We start from the raw sequence: 20,374 nt of genomic DNA on the forward strand, positions 1-20,374 counted from the left end.
CTGGAGATTTAAGACCGATAACCGATACACTAAAAGGTCCAAACATTGGTAGAGTAAAAGCCCGTCCTACTGACCGATTTATCGACTAAAAAGGGGGCGTGGCAAAAGCTCTCAAACCTATTACGGCTCTTTTCGTAGAGGTGTATTCTGCAGGGTTAGGAGTAAGCTAGCTGCGTTTACGATTTGCTAATAGCGGCTTTGCAAATTGTTCTTTCTTGGGGTTAGATTTGCAGTTTTGTTCGAAGTTCACAAAAACAAAAAAACTGCACTGACAAACCATACAAGAATCACATTTCAGAACATGTTTTTATGCAGAAAAGACCTGAGATTTGTGGAGAACACGATGATACTTCAGAAACGTCAGCCTTTACGATGCTAATCTGCTAACTGCGTTCATTCAGATTGTGATTGTGGTTCGTTTTCGATTAATCTTGCCGCGCTAATGGAGCTCCACAGTCCCGCCCACCTCCAAATCCACCCTGGTCCCGGAAGTAATATTTTAATTTTGCGAAAAGTTTAAGACTTCAAAGGCAACGCGGAGCCGAATCAGCTACATGCTAACGAATGTTTTAAATCCAAAAAGCTAATTTAAAATGCAAGACTCAGCAAAATGTTTTAACTTTCAGAAACTTTTGCATAAAAATATAGCTCTTGTGGTCTTAGTTTCCACAGAGCTCATTATCCCTGAGCAGCTTTCAAACTTTTAATATCATATTTTTTTCGGAAAATCTATATCCGTGTCTCAATTCAACAGTTGCACATTTCGTCGGCTGCATTTGACGGGCACTGATGGAACTTCCGGCGCGACAAGGCCCGTCCCATTTCATGCAACCCACAAATGTGCCCTGCGTTTCCAAGGAGATCGGCCGTGAACACTATTATATCCCATTATTCTTCGCGACTTCTTTTACGGGAGAAACAAGGTATATTTTCTTGAAGTTATGTAACACTAGCTACAATTGGGGGGGGGGGGGAAATCACCTTGAACGTTATATTTTCCTATTGATATTCAAAGGGAAAGATTAATTCCTAACTTCATTCAATCTAAACAGAAAAACGGCTGCGACGATGGTTTCTTTGACTCTTCAGTGAAATGATAAAAAATTTAAACTAAAACTAATTATTTCAGTGTCCATTTTGCACGTTTAGCTCACGAGTCAGAGGCCGTCGCGGTTGCTAGACGACGTAACGTAAGCGCACAGACAGAGGTTGACGTACGCTGCGTTTCTTATCTCCATGGAGATGATATTGCTTCGTCTGTCCCATTTCTACATGGGCTTTGCGGTCGACGGAGGCTACACAGAGGAGTACCCTTCGTCGGCCGCATACTTTGAACGGTACTTTGAAGTATGCAACCGTCGAATTGAGACGCGACCTTTGAGAAAATGAACGTGAAATTTACTTCCTGAACCGAGAGTGGGCGGTTACTGTTGAGCTCCAAATTACTTTTACTCTACGACCATCGATAAACCACTTTTATATGAACTACTTTTAATTGTTCTGCACAGTCCCAGTTCACAATAATTTTCCCGTATTGTGTTTTCCGCACTGTGACTTATTAATTTATTTGTTTTTGTGTTCACAGAGGTGTGCGACAGCCCCCTAGTGGCCGCTCTGCCGTCCTCGTCCTTCAGAAGCTCGTCTCAGCTCAGCCCCAGCCATGGACCAGTGTACGCCAAGGTCAACCGCAGAGAAGGTCAGACCCTACTGTTAACCTTTTGACCTTTTGACCTCGCAACCTGTGACTGTCATTGTAGCTTAGTGGTTTCGTATCTTTTCACACCTTTGCTGCTGCTTTTAATTCTATAAATCTCAAAACTCCATTGCCTGAGTTCTCTCGTTTTGAAAGCGTCCCAAAAAAAAAAAAGTGTCAAATATTTATACCAGGAAACAGTGAGGCGTTGCCAAGGTGTTTGTGGTTGTGTTTAAATGTAAAAATAAATCGCACTTTTACGGGAAAGTACAGTTGCGCTATGTGAATGTTTTCTTGTCTCCATGGAGATGATCTCGCTTCGCCCATAACGTTCCACAGTATGGCATTAAACGTATCTATCTTGTACGTATTCGCTTACATACTTTCAAAGACAAACATCGTAAAGTGGGTTGAAACTCCGCTGATCTGACCTGTGAGTTGCGCTGATGACAAACCCGCGGAGTTAGACGGCCTTAGTGCGGAATTCCATAGGCAAAGCTCCGCCATCTCCCTGGAGACAAGTTGGTGATGGATCTTCTGCCAAAAAGTTGCATAGTGCCAGGGGCGGTGCCAGAGGAGGGCTTGAAACGGTAACCTCAAAGTGTTCAAAATAAGAGTACAAGTAATTAAAAAAAGAAGGAAAAAAAAGCATATTAGGTTTCGTCTGTGTAATCCCGCAGTCGTCCAGCAAAAGATGAAATTTAAATCTGTCAACTGGGCAAAAAGTTGTAGGAGTGAAGACATTTTGCTGATCACTCAAGACGCTTCTTCAGTTCTGGTCAGATTAAAGCTGGACACTGCCTTATATCTGTCTGAAGGGAGGAGCTAACGACACTGAAACTGTAAACAGCTATTGTCTCAAGTTTCAGCCATAACGAAACCTATTCACCCTGTAATGGCCGCCTATTGTTCTCTTTGTTCCTGTTTGTTTTGGGTCTGAGTATAAAGTTGTAGATCAGTGAGAGATTATGTCTAAGGCCTCCATTCTTCAGGAAGGATTCTCTTTCCTAACAAAAATAGCCAGAGAAAAGAAATGGTTTGAGAGGGGAGTTAAAGAAGCTAAGATCTGAACTTCACTGTCTTCAAAGGAGGTGGTTAGTGTCTTTGAGATGGAGATGAACAGCAGACTGTGGTCCTGAGCTGCTCTCACGCTGCTGTTGGTACATTCTCTTACGGAGCAGCTGTTTTGTTTCGCCAATATAACACTCACTGCACTCTTCACTTCACTGAATGGTCTTTTGCTACATACTAGGTTTTATCAGTCGCTACAGGGGCTAACTACATTGAAACGTGCTTAATTTAAACATGGTAGAGGGAGGAGGTGCGCTCACATCTGTATAAAACTCTAAATGAACATGTAAAGAGAGCACCCATATTGAGGAACTTTCTTTCTCTGTGTATCCCGATCCCAAATATTTTCCAGTTGTTTCCTTGTACATGATTATGAAATGATTTTATGAGTTTGTTCAGTTGATCGCGATGCTGTTTTTAAACCAGTCGAAGCGCATGTTACTATTTAAACAGCTTTAACGACTCACCCGACGACAGACAAGCAAGAAATTAAGAATGTTATTAAACTGCGTAAAATCTTAACTTCTTTAGTGCAGATCGGAGCTGAGGTTTCGTCTCCTCTGCGGGGCTTGTGCCTGGGACTTGGCGCAGCTGACGTGAGGCCCAAACACATTTGAATATGAATATGCACCATTCACAACACACGGAAAATAGCCCCCCGCTGTGTAATGTATTCAGCCCAGAGAATGCACAAACGACTACTACTGCGACTACGACTACTACTACTACTCTGAGCCTCTAAGATAAACAAAACCCGTGCATTTAAGCCGTATTACCTAATTTTCACACCGTAGAAGGAGGAAGGAGGTGTTTAAATCTAATCTAAATCGTCTGTAGCTCTCACAAACTCTTTGACAAACTGTGGAATGTCCTGTCCAAGCAAAATGTGTCTTGTCCCATAACTACAGGAACGTAATTTTGCATTGGGGTGCGGAGTTTTTTTTAAGGAATGCAGATTTTGGATGCGTTCCTACTTACTTAACAGCCTTTCATCCTTTGTCACCTACACAAAATTAGACAATAAATACAATGTGAAGGCGTAAAGTATAATCTGGCCAATGTGCTGAGCCTCGCTTGATCGCACACGACACACGAGCGGACGTCAGAGTCAGATAAATAGTGAAACTCGCCCTCGACACGTGGAAATAACGTCCCTACGCGTTTAATGCTGGTCCAGGTACCGCACACCTGCAACCTCCTGAAAGTCAACCAGCACATCTGTTCTATACATTGTAACGTCTGACAGGAGGGACCAAAAAGACAGAACTTGGAAGGTTTAGCAGTGTTTATTTACAATAGTGCAAGTGCAAAAAATGACGGTAGATCAAACGGTGAGTCGGGACAGAGGGACAGGGACAGAGCGTGAGTAGCAGAGACGGAAACGGGACGAGCTGAGCGGGTCCAGGGAGCAAAAGTATCCAATTTAAAAGTCAAAAAGCGCAAAAACGTGAACTGAGCCGAGCAGGGAGTACCACAGTGATACGCGGGCGATCTGGCGGAGAGTGTCAGGTCCTGGCTCCTCTTATCCTCTCCAGGTGCGGCTGATTGTGGATTAGCACCAGGTGTGCACGGGAGGAGCCAAGATCTCCACCCCAACTCCAGGTTCAGACATAGAAGGGAGGGGGAAAAAGACCAAAAAGAGGCAGGACAGACGGGGATCGTGATAGCTTGACGTCTTTACACACTTTGTCCAGCCCATAAACGCAAATGACAAATTGTAACTTCATTTTTTACTCATTTTTACTCCCCGTGATGCTGCTCTACTCAGATAAAGCCATGTCCACTGCTATGAGAGAGGAGACACATGCTTTTGGTCTTTTATCACCGTGTAAACAAAGTCAACACATCAATCTGTACAACGAATCCAAGTCCAAACTTTTAGGGATCCGCGTTGTTGTTTCTTCGTCTTAATCCAGCCCGGCGTCGTCCTTTTCTCTGTTCTTTTGCCAAAAGTCCTCCACAAAATAAAAAGAGCGATGTGCTGCTGTCTCTGCTCAGCGCTCGCAGGTTAGCGTGCAGGATACGAGTGGGTATATTGGCTTTAGAATTAGTTTATTTTGAGTAGATCTAGTTTTGTTCAACGCAGATCCAACAGTGAATGGGACTTCTTGAAGCTCCCTGACCCTAGTTCCCGCGGTTATGCTTGCCCCAGTACAGATATATTGTATAAGCAGCTCTTAAGGTCAAAATAATTCCACTTTGTCCTTTTCTGCATCAAATTTTAAAGCATTTTATAGTCTAATAACCAGGAGGTGAGTGTTAGCATGCTAGTTGTCTGTAGAAAAAAAAAAAAATCTGCGCTTATAAACTCATCGCAGTGAATAATTAGGATGCTCTGATCACATGAGGTAAGTGAAGAATAAATTTGGACCATTGCAAACCTTTTATAACGAAAGGGTTGGTGATTTTGCCAAGTGCGGCTTTTAGAATCGACTTCACGAGGAATAAAACGGCTCACAACACAAATTGAATGCAGTGTTTTCTCCATTTGAGTCTTGAGTCTTGTCTAGTCTAGTCTTCCATCTAATTATCAGACTGTTGTCGTACAGAAGGGCCCCCACACTGCCTCTGGGGCCCCCCACACTGCCTATGGGGCCCAAAGCTGATACTTTAAGGAGCCTTGTCATGGAAGATGTACTTTTTAAATCACGTCATAATATACACTGCGAGTCAAAAGTTTGGACACACTCTCATTCAGTGTTTTTGTCTTTATTTTTACTATTTTATACATTTTAGATACTGAAGACATGACATATATGAAGTAAGATGTATGGAATTATGTAGTAAAGGAAAAAACGGAACTAAAATATATATATTTTTATATTTTATATTCAAATTCTCAAAGTGTCCAGCCTTTTTTTTGTCTAAATATTTAGTAGTTTTTGTTTTTTTTTACTTTTGTTTTTTGCTATATAATTTCATATATTTGTATATAGAATGTAGAAAGTAGCAGAAATAAATAAAATAATAAAAAACAACAACATGTGAATAAGGGTGTCTAAACTTTTGTCTGGTGTTGTTTAAAAATACACTACCAGTCAAAAGTTCAATGTTTCGTTTTTTTGTTTTTTCCCTTTATTTTAATACTACATAAATTGTAATTACATTTTTTTTTTAATATTTTGTATTTAAATCCTCAAAGTGTCCACCCTTTGCTTTGTCGTATTCTGTAAATTTGTTATTTACCATGTGTTTTTACTACATAAATCCATATGTCTGATGTCTTCCATTTGTGTTTAAAGTGTAGAAAGTGGTAAAAACAAAGAAAAAAAACCCTTTTGACTGATGGTGTATGTTTAAACAACATCAGACAAAGGTTGATTTTTTTTTTTTTTTTTTTTTGTTCTTTTACTTTACTACTTTCTACATTTTAAATACATATGGAAGACAACAAATACATGAAGCAAGATATATGAGATTATGTAAAGAAAAAAGTTAAATAACTCTATACTCAAATCCCCAAGGTAGCTCCTCTTTGCTATAAAATAAAAAATTATATACATATTTAGTTGAGTTAATTTACTTTTTTCTTTGCTACATAATTCCAGATATTTTACTTTATATATTTGATTGTCTTCTGCATGTATTTAAAATGTATAAAGTAGTAAAAAAAACAAACAAAAGCATTGAATGAGAGGCTGTGTCCAACCCTTTGACTGCTACAGCTTCCTCATCAAAACCACTGCATTTTTCTTCATTCACGCTTGTTTAAATACAACTATTTTCGAGGTTGTTTCTCTGAGAGCTGAAAAATCACTTTGTTGCAATTTCCCCAGATCAGAAAACACAAAAAAGAGCCTCACGGACTGGGACGTGCGTTTATTTTAATGTGAACACCCAAAGTTAACTTGATTCACTCGTTCTTGCGTTGGAGAGGATCAAGCACAACGGAGGATTTAAGGCTCTGAGAATCAAACCAGTGGAGGAGTTTAAAGTATCTCTGGGTCTTGTTCACGAGTGAGGGGAGGCTGGAGCGTGAGATTGCGGTCGCTGTGTTGGTCCGTTGCGGTAACGGAGCTGAGTTGAAAGACAAAACTCTCGATTTACCGGTCAATCTACGTTCCTACCCTCACCTATGGTCATGAGCTCTGGGTAGTGACTGAAAGGACAAGATCGTGAAAACAAACGGCCGAAATGGGAGATGTAGTGAGGAGCTTAGTCACACGGGAGGAGCTATTTAACCTTTATTTAACCAGGAAAGTCCCATTGAGATTAAAAACCTCTTTTTTTTTAAGGGAGTTCTGGTCAAGCGGCAGCAGCAAATAAAAAATACAGTTACATAATTACAAAGAGAAGAGATAACAGGAAAAGACAAACATCTGTTCCGGATGCCTCCTGGACGCCTTCTTGGAGAGGTGTTCCGGGCATGTCCAACAGGAAGGAGGCCCCAGGGAAGACTGAGGACACGCTGGAGGGACTATGGCGGGACCCCAGGCCAGCCGAGAGACAGAGGAGCTGGAGGTGAGAAAAGTCTGGGAGTCAATGCTTAGACCGCGACCCATAAATGGAACAAGATGGATGGAGAATCAAACCAGCAACTTTTGGCTTGGGGACGACTTTCCTAATCAACCTGAATAATCTTTCGAACAATTTTCTCCGCCTTACTTCTTTCACGTTTTGGGGCTTTAGAAAAGGGATGGGCAGTTGATCGAGCTGTTATCAAGATTGCGATTCCTTCTAATGGTCAGTAATCAGTTCCGGTCTTTTTAAAAGGTGAAGTCCGCAGCCAATCCGGTAGTCCGTCAGTAAAAGCATGTGGTTTGGACTTTGGTTTTGTATATGTTCATGAAAACCATTTGAATTCTGCTTTGGAAAATAATCAAATTGAAACGAGGCCAAAAAAACGGTTCATTTTTTTGCAGTTTCGTCCAGTCCTATTGGAGGTGAGTCCGAACCAATGAGCAAAACTTTATAATAGCTTCTTGCGCCTCACTTCTATGGGGCTTTTTCAACACATTGACCAGCGGCTCCCACCTCAGAATTACCCATACCGTCGCTTTTGAACCAGCCAATTCACTGAACTCTATAACCACATTAACTCCATGTACATGCTTTGCTTCTCTGCACAACAAGAATGATGGAAGGATTTTCCGGAGCACAGCTGAACCGGCGCCTCACCATTTCCTCATTGTAATTTAGAGCCGTGACTGTCGCGTTTAATTGAATTGCTCTGAGAGACTTTGTTAGATTTCCGTCTTATTTGAAGGTTGGCTGCCTATATTGCCCCGGACTCATCAGGCGGAGTAACATTAGCGGTGAAAAGGCTCATTTTAAAGGCGCTGAGGAGACGAGATGTACAAAGTTATGACATCTGATTATTTCTGCTGGTTTGGGCTCAACGCGGCGTACTCGAGTCGACTCATTGCAGCTATTGGATTGGCCTATTAACGACCAGGGTCCATTAACAATATGCATTTATATTTTGGCTGATAATGTCCTGCTATTTGAACGTCTACTGCTACCACTACTACTCTCCTTTCTATTGTTACCGTATCATCGCTATTCAATCACTACTTGTACTACTTCCACTTATACTACTACGTTTACGACTCCTGTTACTGCTCCTGCTGCGGCTAAGCGTACTTTCACACCCGTCGGTCCGATCTGGAGGCTAAAGTTGAAACATTATTGCGTTTTTCATTTGGTGCAGATCATGTTCTCACGCAAACGAACCGAACCGAGAGAAAATGGAGTATACTGTTTGCCTGAGGTGGCGCTGCGTCGCAAAAACATCGCAGGAAACGACGCGAGAGTAGAAGCGGAAACGACGAGGAAAGTCCCTACCCAATGCGCTACTTGATTTTTAAGCAACGTTTCGATTTCGCTTCGGATTTTACAAACGTATCAGACGTATTTGCCGCACACCGGGTCATCGAAGGCGGCTGACGAGGCATCAGAGCATAAGAAAGTTTATGTGATGGCTGCATGAAACGAGCGCGCACAACGGAGTTATGACAACTTTATTACCACTGTTGGGATAATAAAGACGCGGATCAAGGTAATGCCCGAGTGTAGAGGTCGCGAGAGCCTTATACGAGAATAAAGACATGTACCGGGAAATGTTTGTTTACGAGTCTGTGGATCCGACCAGCCTCACAAATACTGTTTTTAATCAATCAGTGTTATTTGTAGAGCAACTTTCATGTACACAGACAACTCAAAGTGCTTTACACGGAATTAAAATCACGACAATGTGCGAAATATAAAAGTTCACATAGTTGGCATAATATGAACTTACATAATTTACCCATAACTAACACAAAAGATCAGTTAAAACATTCAAGTCGGTGTATAAATGTATTCATGGCGAGCTTTAATTCAAACTTTCAGGTTCAATCTTTGCCGTTCATTATTCAAAGGCAGTGTTCAAAAGACGTGTCTTTAGTTTAGATTTTAAAATATTAGACCTTGTTTCAAGGCGCAGATTTTGTGGTAAAGAAATCCATATTTGGGATGCACAGGAACTAAATGAGGCTCGACTGTGTTTGGTCTGAACTCGACCCGTCCCAGCTGATCTGAGGGCGCAGAGGGAGTTAGCGGGGCTGTCAGATACTTTGGACCTCCACCGTTTGAAGATTTGTGGACCAATACAAGAATTTTGAATTTGATTCTGTGTGAAACTATAAGCCAGTGTAATGTACTGGGGTAATATGATGTGTGTGTGGGGGTGTGTGTGTGTGTGTGTGTGTGTGTGACCATCCTGCAGCAGCATTTTGTATCAGTTGTCGCTGCCTGATCAAAGAGTTTTCATATAAAAAGTCTATATAAAACCTCTTACATAAAACAACAGCGATCATTAACTTCCTCCTCACTATACGTCTTGTCACGGTCTGTCTCTCCCGTCTTCGTCACTCTGGAGTTTATTTTGTTGATGCTCAGCGCGTTACGGAGACTTTGCTTAGATGAAAATGTGCGAGTTGGGCAGGATCCTGGTTGGTTAGTGTTCACTTCACAAAGGAACTGCACTAGAGTCCACTTGGAACAGAGACCACCTCCAGAAGGTGAGTTGGGTACAGTTTAGTCCAGCTGGTCGTTTTCACAGCAGCTCAAACGCACCAAACTCACAGGTGTTTCACACTCCAGTCTGTTTAAAGCCGACCAAATGCTGTAGGTGTGAAAACTCACTAATAGTAATATTATTAAAGCAGAACTAAATAACATTTTTACCTAATTAAAGTCTGTAAGTCCCTGTGATGGCTAAATATGTATTTTCAGGGTGTTTAAAGCACACATTGTCTGCTGCAATATGACTGATCTGATCCAAAGAGAGTTCTCCTGAGAAATGTTGGCTTTTAAAAAAAAATATTTGCCAGCATTCAGCGTTATATGATTAATTCTGCTTTATTTCAATCAAAAATAAGAAGAAAAACAAAAGGGCCTTTTGCGTCTGTTCTGACAGTTCATTCTCTGAGCTGAAGGGGGAGCTCTATCGCTGAAAGTGACTTAGTTCTTATTCTGCTGAGCTGAGCAGCGAATCAAATTTTTCATCACCAATAATCGCATGCTTCAATTGCAATTAATCGTGACCCATCGCAAAGGTAAAAAAAAAGAGAACGCAGTTAATTACATTTAAGCTTAAATATACTGCAGTATTCTCCAAGTGTTGTGCTGTTTTCACTTGATATGATTTTTCAATGTATCTGACCAAGTTATTTAGTATTATTATTATTATTATTATTCAATATTAGCCAGGTTTATTATATCCTAATATCTAGACTAATATGTAGGATTGGAATGTTGTTTAACCTTTTTGAAGCTGAAACTGCAAATCAAAACTGCAAAGTGTCTTATCCTGTGTCGTCTGCTGCTACTTTCTGTTCACTATGAGCCTTAAACACTCAGCGCGACGGAGACGAGTCCAAGCTACGTCTCTCTGTACAGCTGGGGTCTATTCCTCAAGTTTAGTGCAGAGACACAACGGCCCGGCCCTAGTGTGTGTGTGTGTGTATGTGTTTGTGTGTTGAGAGAGAGGAAAAGGCCTGTATGAGCCTGTGTTGACGTGACCTGCGTTAACGTGCAACAAAATAAGTAATCACTATCCATTATTTTGTGATTTCTCGTGATAATACGCCTTAATATACCCAGCCTCGTTCTGTTTTAAAGCTCGTCCACCATCAATATTTTGGTTTTCGGGAGCTACATCATCACCACAACCCACCATTTTTTTTTTTTACAGTTTTTTTTGTTCACTCATTATTTCTCACTCTGTATTTGTAGTACTACTCCTAAGATCCTTATTCACGCTACTACTGCTGCTGCTAATCACCCCTACTCCCTCTACTACTACTACTACAACTACTACTAGGCACTTTGAGTTACCTTGTGTATGAAATGCGCTGTATACTGTGTTTTCTGGAGTATAAGTCGCACCAGCCAAAAAATGCGTAATAATGAAGAAAAAACCTATATTTCACATACTCGGGTGCGATTTATATGTGAAATATAGTTGGGGTTTTCATCCATCCATCCATTTTCTTCCGCTTATCCAGTGCCGGGTTGCGGGGGCAGCAGTCTAAGCAGGGACTCCCAGACTTCCCTCACCCCGGACACATCCTCCAGCTCCTCCGGTGGGACCCCAAGGCGTTCCCAGGCCAGCCGAGAGACATAGTCCCTCCAGCGTGTCCTGGGTCTTCCCCGGGGCCTCCTCCCGGTGGGACATGCCCAGAACACCTCCCTAGGGAGGCGTCCAGGAGGCATCCTGAGCAGATGCCCGAGCCACCTCAACTGACTCCTCTCAACGTGTAGGAGCAGCGGCTCTACTCCGAGCTCCTCCCGTGTGACCGAGCTCCTCACCCTATCCCTAAGGGTGCACCCAGCCACCCTGTGGAGGAAGCCCATTTCAGCCGCTTGTATCCGCGATCTTGTCCTTTCGGTCATTACCCAGAGCTCATGACCATAGATGAGGGTAGGAACGTAGATTGACCGGTAAATCGAGAGCTTCGCCTTCCGGCTCAGCTCCTTCTTTACCACAACGGACCGATACAGTGACCGCATCACTGCAGACGCTGCACCGATCCGCCTGTCAATCTCCCGCTTCAAGCTGATTCTCATCCCAGCCGCTTCACACTCGGCTGCAAACCGCCCCAGTGCCTGCTGCAGGTCCTGGCTCGATGAAGCCATCAGGACAACATCATCTGCAAACAGCAGAGATGAAATCCTGTGGTTCCCAAACCAGGCCCCCTCCAGCCCCTGGCTGTGCCTAGAAATTCTGTCCATAAATATAATGAACAGAACCGGTGACAAAGGGCAGCCCTGGCGGAGTCCAACATGCACCGGGAACAGGTCTGACTTACTGCCGGCAATGAACACAGCTCCTGCTCCGGTCATACAGGGACCGGACAGCCCTTAGCAAAGAGCCCCGGACCCCATACTCCCAGAGCACCCCCCAAAGGACACCACGAGGGACACGGTCGAATGCCTTCTCCAGATCCACAAAACACATGTGGACTGGTTGAGCAAACTCCCATGAGCCCTCGAGGACCCGATGGAGAGTATAGAGCTGGTCCAGTGTTCCACGACCAGGACGAAAACCACACTGCTCCTCCTGAATCCGAGGTTCGACTATCGGTCGGATTCTCCTCTCCAGTACCCTGGAGTAGACCTTACCGGGAAGGCTGAGGAGTGTGATTCCCCTGTAATTGGAACACACCCTCCGGTCCCCCTTCTTATACAGAGGGACCACCACCCCGGTCTGCCATTCCACAGGTACTGTCCCCGACCGCCACGCGATGTTGCAGAGACGTGTCAGCCAAGACAGTCCCACAACATCCAGAGACTTGAGGTACTCAGGACGGATCTCATCCACCCCCGGAGCCTTGCCACTGAGGAGCTTGCCAACCACCTCAGTGACTTCAGCCAGGGTGACGGACGAGAGTTGGGGTTTTTTTCTTCATTATTATGCATTTTTCGTCTGGTGCGACTTATACTCAGATGCAACTTATAAGTCGCACTCCCGGCCAAACTATGAAAAAAACCCTGCAACTTATAGTCCGGAAAATACGGTAAAGTCTTGCCTCACTAATTCCACCACAACTACAGCTGCTTATACCACTCCCAATTACAGTACCTCTCCTAGTACTCGCCAATACTTCCACCACTTATCACTGCTGATATAATGGAAGCTTGATGTAAGTAGATCGACTTGTGACTATTTCCTGAAGACGTTTGTTGAGGTTTTGGCTGGGTCTGTGCCTGTAGGTCTAGTTTGGACGATTGAAGTGTAGTAAAGTAGTTTAATCTCAGAACAAAAGGCTGCAGTATTTTCTCCAGTGACATTCTGAGCAGGAGAATATAGAGGATCATTTATAACGAGCAGCGAGGAGATGCCAGCGACTGCGGTTCAGGCGGGGTCATTGGGCATCGTGCGATCTGGTACATGTAAGTCGGGTTATATCTTGAGTTTACAAGACGACGCGCTTCACCGTTAGACGATGACACACTCCGGTTATATCTTTTTTTGTTTTGTTTACCGTAAATCTGCCGGTGCAATATGTATTTTACGCTACAGCAAGTAAATACAGCACTCAACTCGTAAACGCTAACACTAGTAGAGTTAATGTTGGTGTAGATCTTTCGGTTTAAGCACAGTCTTGCAGTATTAGTGTTAAAATCAGGGACATAGCTAACCTGCTAGCCGCCGCGTCCCCAAATGGGAAGTGAGCATGGGCGCGCTTCTGGCTCCAATTCACTTTCTACTGAAAAACTGTCACCTGTCTCTCCCGTCATTTTGGTCTTAAAGTGTTCATATTAACCCCCTCTGCATGATCCTGGTGTTTTCATTTCACTATTGTGTCCGTAAATCAAGATATAAACATTAATAACAGACTAAATCAGGCGTCTTCTTTCCCCCAAAGTCGCTCCCACCAGCGTTAGCAACAGGTTTGACTGACAGCGTTGCTAAGATTTCAGAAAGGCCGTTATATGTTACGGCCTCTCCTGGCAGTTGATTGACAGCCCCGCTCTACGTGTGATTGGAGGAACAACCAAAAGCCCAGCCAATTGTCGCGCTCCACCTCTAGTTTAAAAGGACCCGCCCCCTGTCACTCCTGGCCGCCTGATTTTGTTACTCACTAACTGACATATTGAGCGTTTAGTGAAGTTTGGACTTAAACCTGCAACTGAGAAACTTGATCTTTGTGTTTTAGCATTAGATCCAGATTTTTTGTACTAGTAGAGCCTCCTTTTGTTTTGTTTTTTTTATTATACTCTCACTTGTCCGAACGTTTAAAAAAAGATACTTGTTACTACTATTTAGTGCAGGGGAGCTCAGACTTTTTCAGTATGTGAGCTACTTTTAAAAGGATCATGTCTGAAAGAATCTACCACCTAATACAAAAATGTTAAACATATATTTATTTGTAAATGTATTATGAATTCTTACATGTACAGTGCATTTTCATGTACTTTGCACAACGTCATAAGATAATACAGCACAACACAACTGAACTTCCTACACGTTCATAATTACTTGAATGATGATTACTGCTCTGACACTGAATAGAATCAGTGAGGGATGCAGAGTTCGGGCAGTAGCTTCTGACAACCAGCCAGGAGTAAAATTGCATTTTTCATTTGAAAGCGATAACAGAGCAAATCATGTTGATTACGGTTTTCTTTTTTTTTTATAGCCATAAAAACCATGTTAAAGGAAGTATCAGAATTTACTGCATTTTTTCACACAACTACTTCTATTTTACACATCCATCTGTATTTTTTCTTTGATGCATCGAATAAGTGACTGGGAAAATCCCCGCAGCCCCGCGCTCTCATTCGTCACCTTCAGGACAACAGAGGCAGATTAATGTAATGACGGGAAAATATTTAGACAGCCCCATGTCTCCGCTTTGAGACGCCGTTTGAATTTACATGAGAGCACGACTGGGCGCGGAGTTACGCTGCTGGAAAGTCCCGCGAGTCTAACGGCGACGATAGGATCCGACGCTATAGGGTTAAACTAACTCACGCTTGTTTATGCGCGTGCAGCGCCCATGATGTGACCAGGGTCAGGTGTAATCTGACTGTCCTGTATATTAGTCATGTGACTGGATGGATGGACGTGATCTACACAAAATGCCTTCACGATTGACCAGTAGATCGCGATCGACGTAATGAATCTAGTGTTACTTCCTTTCTCCCTAGGAAATGTTACCTTTCAGCCACCTCGCTCCGGATTGGTTCTTTGGTTGCTATGATACTCGTGGTTGGTTTTCCTAATGCGCAGCTCCAAATTCGTTCGTTTGACTGGATCTGAACGCTGTCACACTCCCTTAGTCCACGTCTTTACACAGTCTGTGGTTAAACTTGACCATGTCTTTCATTTATATCAAAGACTCGGCCGTGACGATGAAGATGAATCTGGTCAAATTTCTATTTTTAGGCTGATTTGATTTTAATGACTAGTTTGAGTTTTGATTCGTATCTGATTGTTGTTACTTCTGACGACCCTATGAGCTTGTATGTGTTTAGCATGAATATCGATTAAATGTGTCACTTTAGAACGTCAGGGCAGCTCCACTATCAAAGATATCAAATGATGAAAAGAAGTGTCTGATAGTACAAGGAGGAAAATGGAAACTTGTGACTCATGGGTAAACAAAAATTGATTTACTTTCAAGAACTGTATGTAACCTGCAGTCTTACAGTTTGAAAAGGGCTGTCAGTGCCTTAACCTGTATACAGAAGATACATACAAGTTAACTCTATATAAGAAGCATATGCTGCAGCAGACAGAGGCGTTGAGTCATGATCGGCTGCAGGTGTTGGGGTTCAGACGGTGAGGATTCAGATCAGAGAGAGGCCCTTTAGGTTTAAACCAACTGGATTTCAGCTCAACACAAGAGACTCGTGAGGCTCATTGTGTTTTCTGATTGGATAATTATCTTGAAAATGATCACATAAATAAATGGAACATGTCCAATGTTTATGTCATTTAATAAATCAGCATCAGTTCTGTTATCAGTAAGATGTATATTTAATTTGATCATGTTTACATCAGATCTGGGGGCACAGATGGGTCATGTTTATTAAATTTAAAAGCTAAATTTCACATGCAGTTCCTCGTCTATAAACGTGTGAGTGGGTGATGGTGGTGGTCAGATTAGCCGACGGCACAGACGGGACTTACCCACGAAAGGTGTGGGAGTGAACGAATAATGCATTAATTTGTGAAACACTATACAAGTCTTTTGTGTTGTTTTTAGTGGAGGATTCCTCCAGTAAAGCTCCACATACTGTGAGCTCTGGGCACAATGACTTTGTTCCCCAACTTGAAGGAGCCAGATTCAAATAATGGTAATACAAGTATTGAATTAATAATGGCCAGACCCACGCGCTCATGTTTTTAAAAGTAAATTCATATCTTTTGGCTCAAAAAAGATTTGCACAGTTTCATTATATTTGCATTATTTTATAATTGTATAAATCTAAATGCGTACACTGTGCTGTGCTACAGTATTTTTCAGCGATTTATTTTTGTTAATAGTGTCGTAACGACAGGAGCGTGAAGGTTAAAAAACATTCAGTGCAAATATAAAGACCTCAGAGCAAAGACCTGTTTTCTAGAGCTCCAGACGACTCGCCAGTTGTTTAGATGTGTTCAGGTGTGTTGTGTTCAGATGTGTTCAGTTTTTTTGTTTTTGTTTTTTTTAGATTAATCAGGATTTTGCAGTGCTCTTTGGCCAACCTTCTTCAAACCAAGTCCTTGCAGTTTGCAAAAATCTCACTGCAGATGTCAGTGAGCTTCAGTCTGTACAGCTGCACGGTGGTGTTGGTGGTGGTGGTGTTAGGTATAAAACAGATTTTAACATTTTAACATCAACCTGTTAATTGCTGTTAGCCTCAGAGTATCAAACTAGAATAAGAGAAGAGACAGTTTCACCTTTTGCCTCCAACATCTAAAACTCTTAAAACATCAACACTCTCTTCTAGTGACTGTTGTTTTAACACCATGACGTTAAAAATAACTCTGATCAATGTCAGTTTGCATATACACACGTTTAAAGTGTAAAGTATTTTACACTGATCTAAAGTGTTCAAATTGACACTGTTAGAGTTAATTTATCACTGGCAAATTTGCTGTGCAGTTTTAGTTTTCCACAACTATATTTTTAGGTAAAAAACTGTAAAACCAAATTCCAGACCAAAGTCACTCTCTTTAGCTACAAATCGTGTCCTAACCTGTCGTTTGTATCGGTACAATCTGTTTCTATGTTCAAATATTATGTTTGAAGATCATAGAATTCTCTTTATTAAAAAAAATCACAGCACAGGAATGAACCTTTCAATATATTTAGAATGATCTTGAGCTGAATCAGAACAAATATAAAACACATAGACTTACACAGATATAAGGCCACATGGGAATATAAAAGACAGTATTATTTAATGTTGAAAATCACATTCTATGGTAAAATAAAGTGTTTTTTATTATCAGTGTGGCATCGAAATCTGTATTAAGTAAGTAATAAGTCTATTTCTTAGTATCGAAATGAAGATTAAAATGTTAGTATTGTGCCAAAACTATTAAAGTCCTTTCAAACTCGCACTTGTGCCTTAGCATAGATATCTCAGGGTTATTCATATCGTCTGGATTGTGGTTGTCGCTTGTTACTGATTCTGATTGAGAGTCTGGATGTGGCTGAGGCGAGAGTGGGAGCGCGCCTCTTTTTGGAGACAGTTTCGGAGCAAAAGCGTTGGAGCGTTTTCATCTGTACGCCATGGAAAACTGAACTAGCTTTATGGAATCACAGCCAAAACATCAAACCAAAGCAAACACGAGCCTCCACCGAAATAGACGCGCAAGATGAGAATTGTCGAGTACTTTTTTATATTTGGGTTTTGTAAAGTCGAAAGAGACAGAGACTTTGAGAGTAGCTTGAATACAAACTACCAAGACTGTACTGCGCCTTCTGAAAACCTCATTAAGGAGTCGGCGAAGTTCCAACCTCGCGTGTCTTCCTCAGTGGGAGCTCCTAAACGCAGGCTGTACGTGCAACTTTTACGGTACGGGATCTTCTACCTGCTTGTTTCCATGAAGATTGTATTTCTTTGCAAGGAATATTCCTTACCCATCTTGGATTTATTTAATTGCAGATCTTTTTATCGCCAAGAAATACCTTGGAAAACATGCATTCTTACTTCGCCAATGCAGACAAGCAGGTTTTTCTATCCACAAACGTTGTAAATAGACTTTTTTTTGAGAGAGAGATTTGACCCATTAGCGTTAGGATCGTTGAACAACTAGAACAGGGGTGTCCAAACTATGGCCCGGGGTCCAAATGCGGCACTCAGATCAGTTTTTTTTTGGCCCGATTGATCATAAGCAGTAATTTTAACCGCAAATTAAACTATTTCTACCACTAAATGCTCAAACATCACATTGCAGTGTGATACAGACCTAAAATTAATGTGTTTCAAGCCTTATTAATCCACAGCGGCTCTGTCAAAGCGCCGCACTGCATTGATCACCCGTCTGTGGCCCGCTGCTTCGAATATGTTTTGAGACGTGGCCCTCGATTTTAAAAGTTTGGGCAGCTCTGAACTAGAAGGTAAGGACCCGCATAGAACTTGGGCCGGACAACGCCATCTTAATCTTTATCACTTAATAGCGATTGCACTTCCCGTTTATGTAATGTACAAGGAAATGGAAGGATGGAGCTGTCAGTCTTAAAGTAGTCGTAGTGTCACCTGCTTGTCTTCACGGCGATAGATAATTTACATATTATTTTCATTATTTTTATTGAACATTTACTGCTTTATACAAATAAAACAAACAAAAAAACCACAAAGATCATCATTACCAACCTATTTTGACATAGTTTTTCTACCCAGCAACAGGAGGAATTGTAGATTTGAAAGTTCACAAAGATGTCTTACAAGTATAAACCTCAGAAGACAAAACAGCGGACTGGGAGAGGGGTCCGCCACACCACAGAGCCGACCTCTCTAAACACTATGTCCCAGAACGAAAATGTATAATCTTACACTCCCATAAAAATTTGGGACACTTTGGACAAAATTCCTGGTTTGTTTGGAAACGTGTCAGATATTGTATTGCATTTCTTTATGACGATTACATATTTGATTGATATTTTAAATGACTAAATCAGAATTTCCTCCCATGTTTTATCGTCAGTTTTTGTTTTAATCAACATTTTCCATTTAACCCTTGTGCGTTCCTCCCGGTAGAGTTACGTTGAAGTTCCTCTGGGCTCAATTTGACCCCAATTTATTTTTTTTGTACCTCAGCCATAAAATAACATATTTTTTATATAATTTTGAGCTTATTTTCAGTCTGACTTTAGACTAATGTACTGATTCCAAATTTATTTATTTTATTTTGGTTAGTAGGCCGTATTTTAGTAAAGATTGTGCATTTTTGGACCTCAAAATCTCCTACAACTCTTAATTTCCATCACTGTACTGCATTTGTCAAGTACAGAGGTGGAAATGAAGTTGATCTGAGTTATAAGAGAAACAAATTGGGGTCAAATTGAACTTTAACGCAACTTGTTTATCAGACAGTTCAACATTTTTTGGCCCAATTTTCAACCTATTTGATAAAGAAATGTCCATGTTCTGCTGTGAGTGAGTTATTTTTTTGGGGTCATACGTTAACCCTTGTGTTGTCCCGGGGTAAGTCTGTCCTCCTTCAGTCTTTGATCCTCAGAACTGTAGATAAATTTAACTCTAGGTAAAAGCAATAACATGGAGATTAAAGCTGCAGGTCGCAACCAATTGTTCTATGTTCTTAACTGTAAATATAAATCTCAGCTCTGCGTTATTGTCCTTGGTATGTTCCTCCTCCTCATCCTGCAGACTCTTCCTCGTTCCCTGAGCAGCGACAGACCCAACTGCGCCGGATACAAGTCTACGACAAAGCTTTGGACTTATATTAGCGGCGTACATCATCCTCCGGTACATCTGAGCTATAGACCGGGCTACAGATTTACTAAGACAATAAAAGGCGTGTAGGGAGCGATGTCTGGTGAAGTGGGCTTTTCTGAGCAGTTCTGGGCCTGGCTGCGGCTGTACAATACAAAAAGAATCGTATATATATATATTTTTTTTCTCCAATGTTCCGTTGTTTTATTGCGGTGCCAGAGCTAAGACACGTCAGGGAGAGTGGGACTTCAGCCGTGTTTGTGCAAGAGGAATATATTCACATATTCATGGGTTTTGGCTTCTTTTTTTTTTTTTATACGGTGCCATTTTGAGGACCATTCAAAAGATATAATGTCTTGTATTGAATGGTTAATCGCTATGGCGACGGTCCTAACTTTTCATCATTCTGGAGCCATGAATGCCAAGATGGAAGCAGATTTAAAAAAAAAAAAGCCAGCAAAAATATGAGTTTTGCGCGGCCGTTTTAATGCAGAACGTTGCTAATAATAAAGTGAATAGCGAAGGGTCACGGAAAGGGATTTAGTACAACACAAATCTCACTGTACTGTTAGCATGCTAGTTGTTGCTAACTTACATCGCGGTGAATAAATAGGATGCTATAGGAATCCATTAGGAAAGTGGGAAATAACGCACCGCTGCAAACTTGGAATGGACTATATCTGAAACGACACAATCAGGAAGTGCGCATTAGCATTAGCACTAGTTGTT

General features: G+C 41.7%; 1 protein-coding gene across 1 annotated transcript in view; it reads left to right on the top strand.

Moving 5' to 3' along the window:
* The first annotated feature begins 1,272 nt into the window (after window positions 1-1,272).
* LOC117369907 (contactin-associated protein-like 4) overlaps window positions 1,273-20,374 on the top strand; it is a 353,019-nt gene continuing 333,917 nt past the window's right edge. Inside the window, exons 1-2 of the mRNA XM_033965250.1 lie at window positions 1,273-1,357; window positions 1,586-1,696. Of these exons, the coding sequence (XP_033821141.1) occupies window positions 1,273-1,357; window positions 1,586-1,696 (196 nt within the window). The remainder of the gene's footprint in view (window positions 1,358-1,585; window positions 1,697-20,374) is intronic.

The sequence above is a fragment of the Periophthalmus magnuspinnatus genome, chromosome 4, assembly GCF_009829125.3.
Source record: "Periophthalmus magnuspinnatus isolate fPerMag1 chromosome 4, fPerMag1.2.pri, whole genome shotgun sequence".
NCBI lineage: Eukaryota > Metazoa > Chordata > Actinopteri > Gobiiformes > Gobiidae > Periophthalmus > Periophthalmus magnuspinnatus.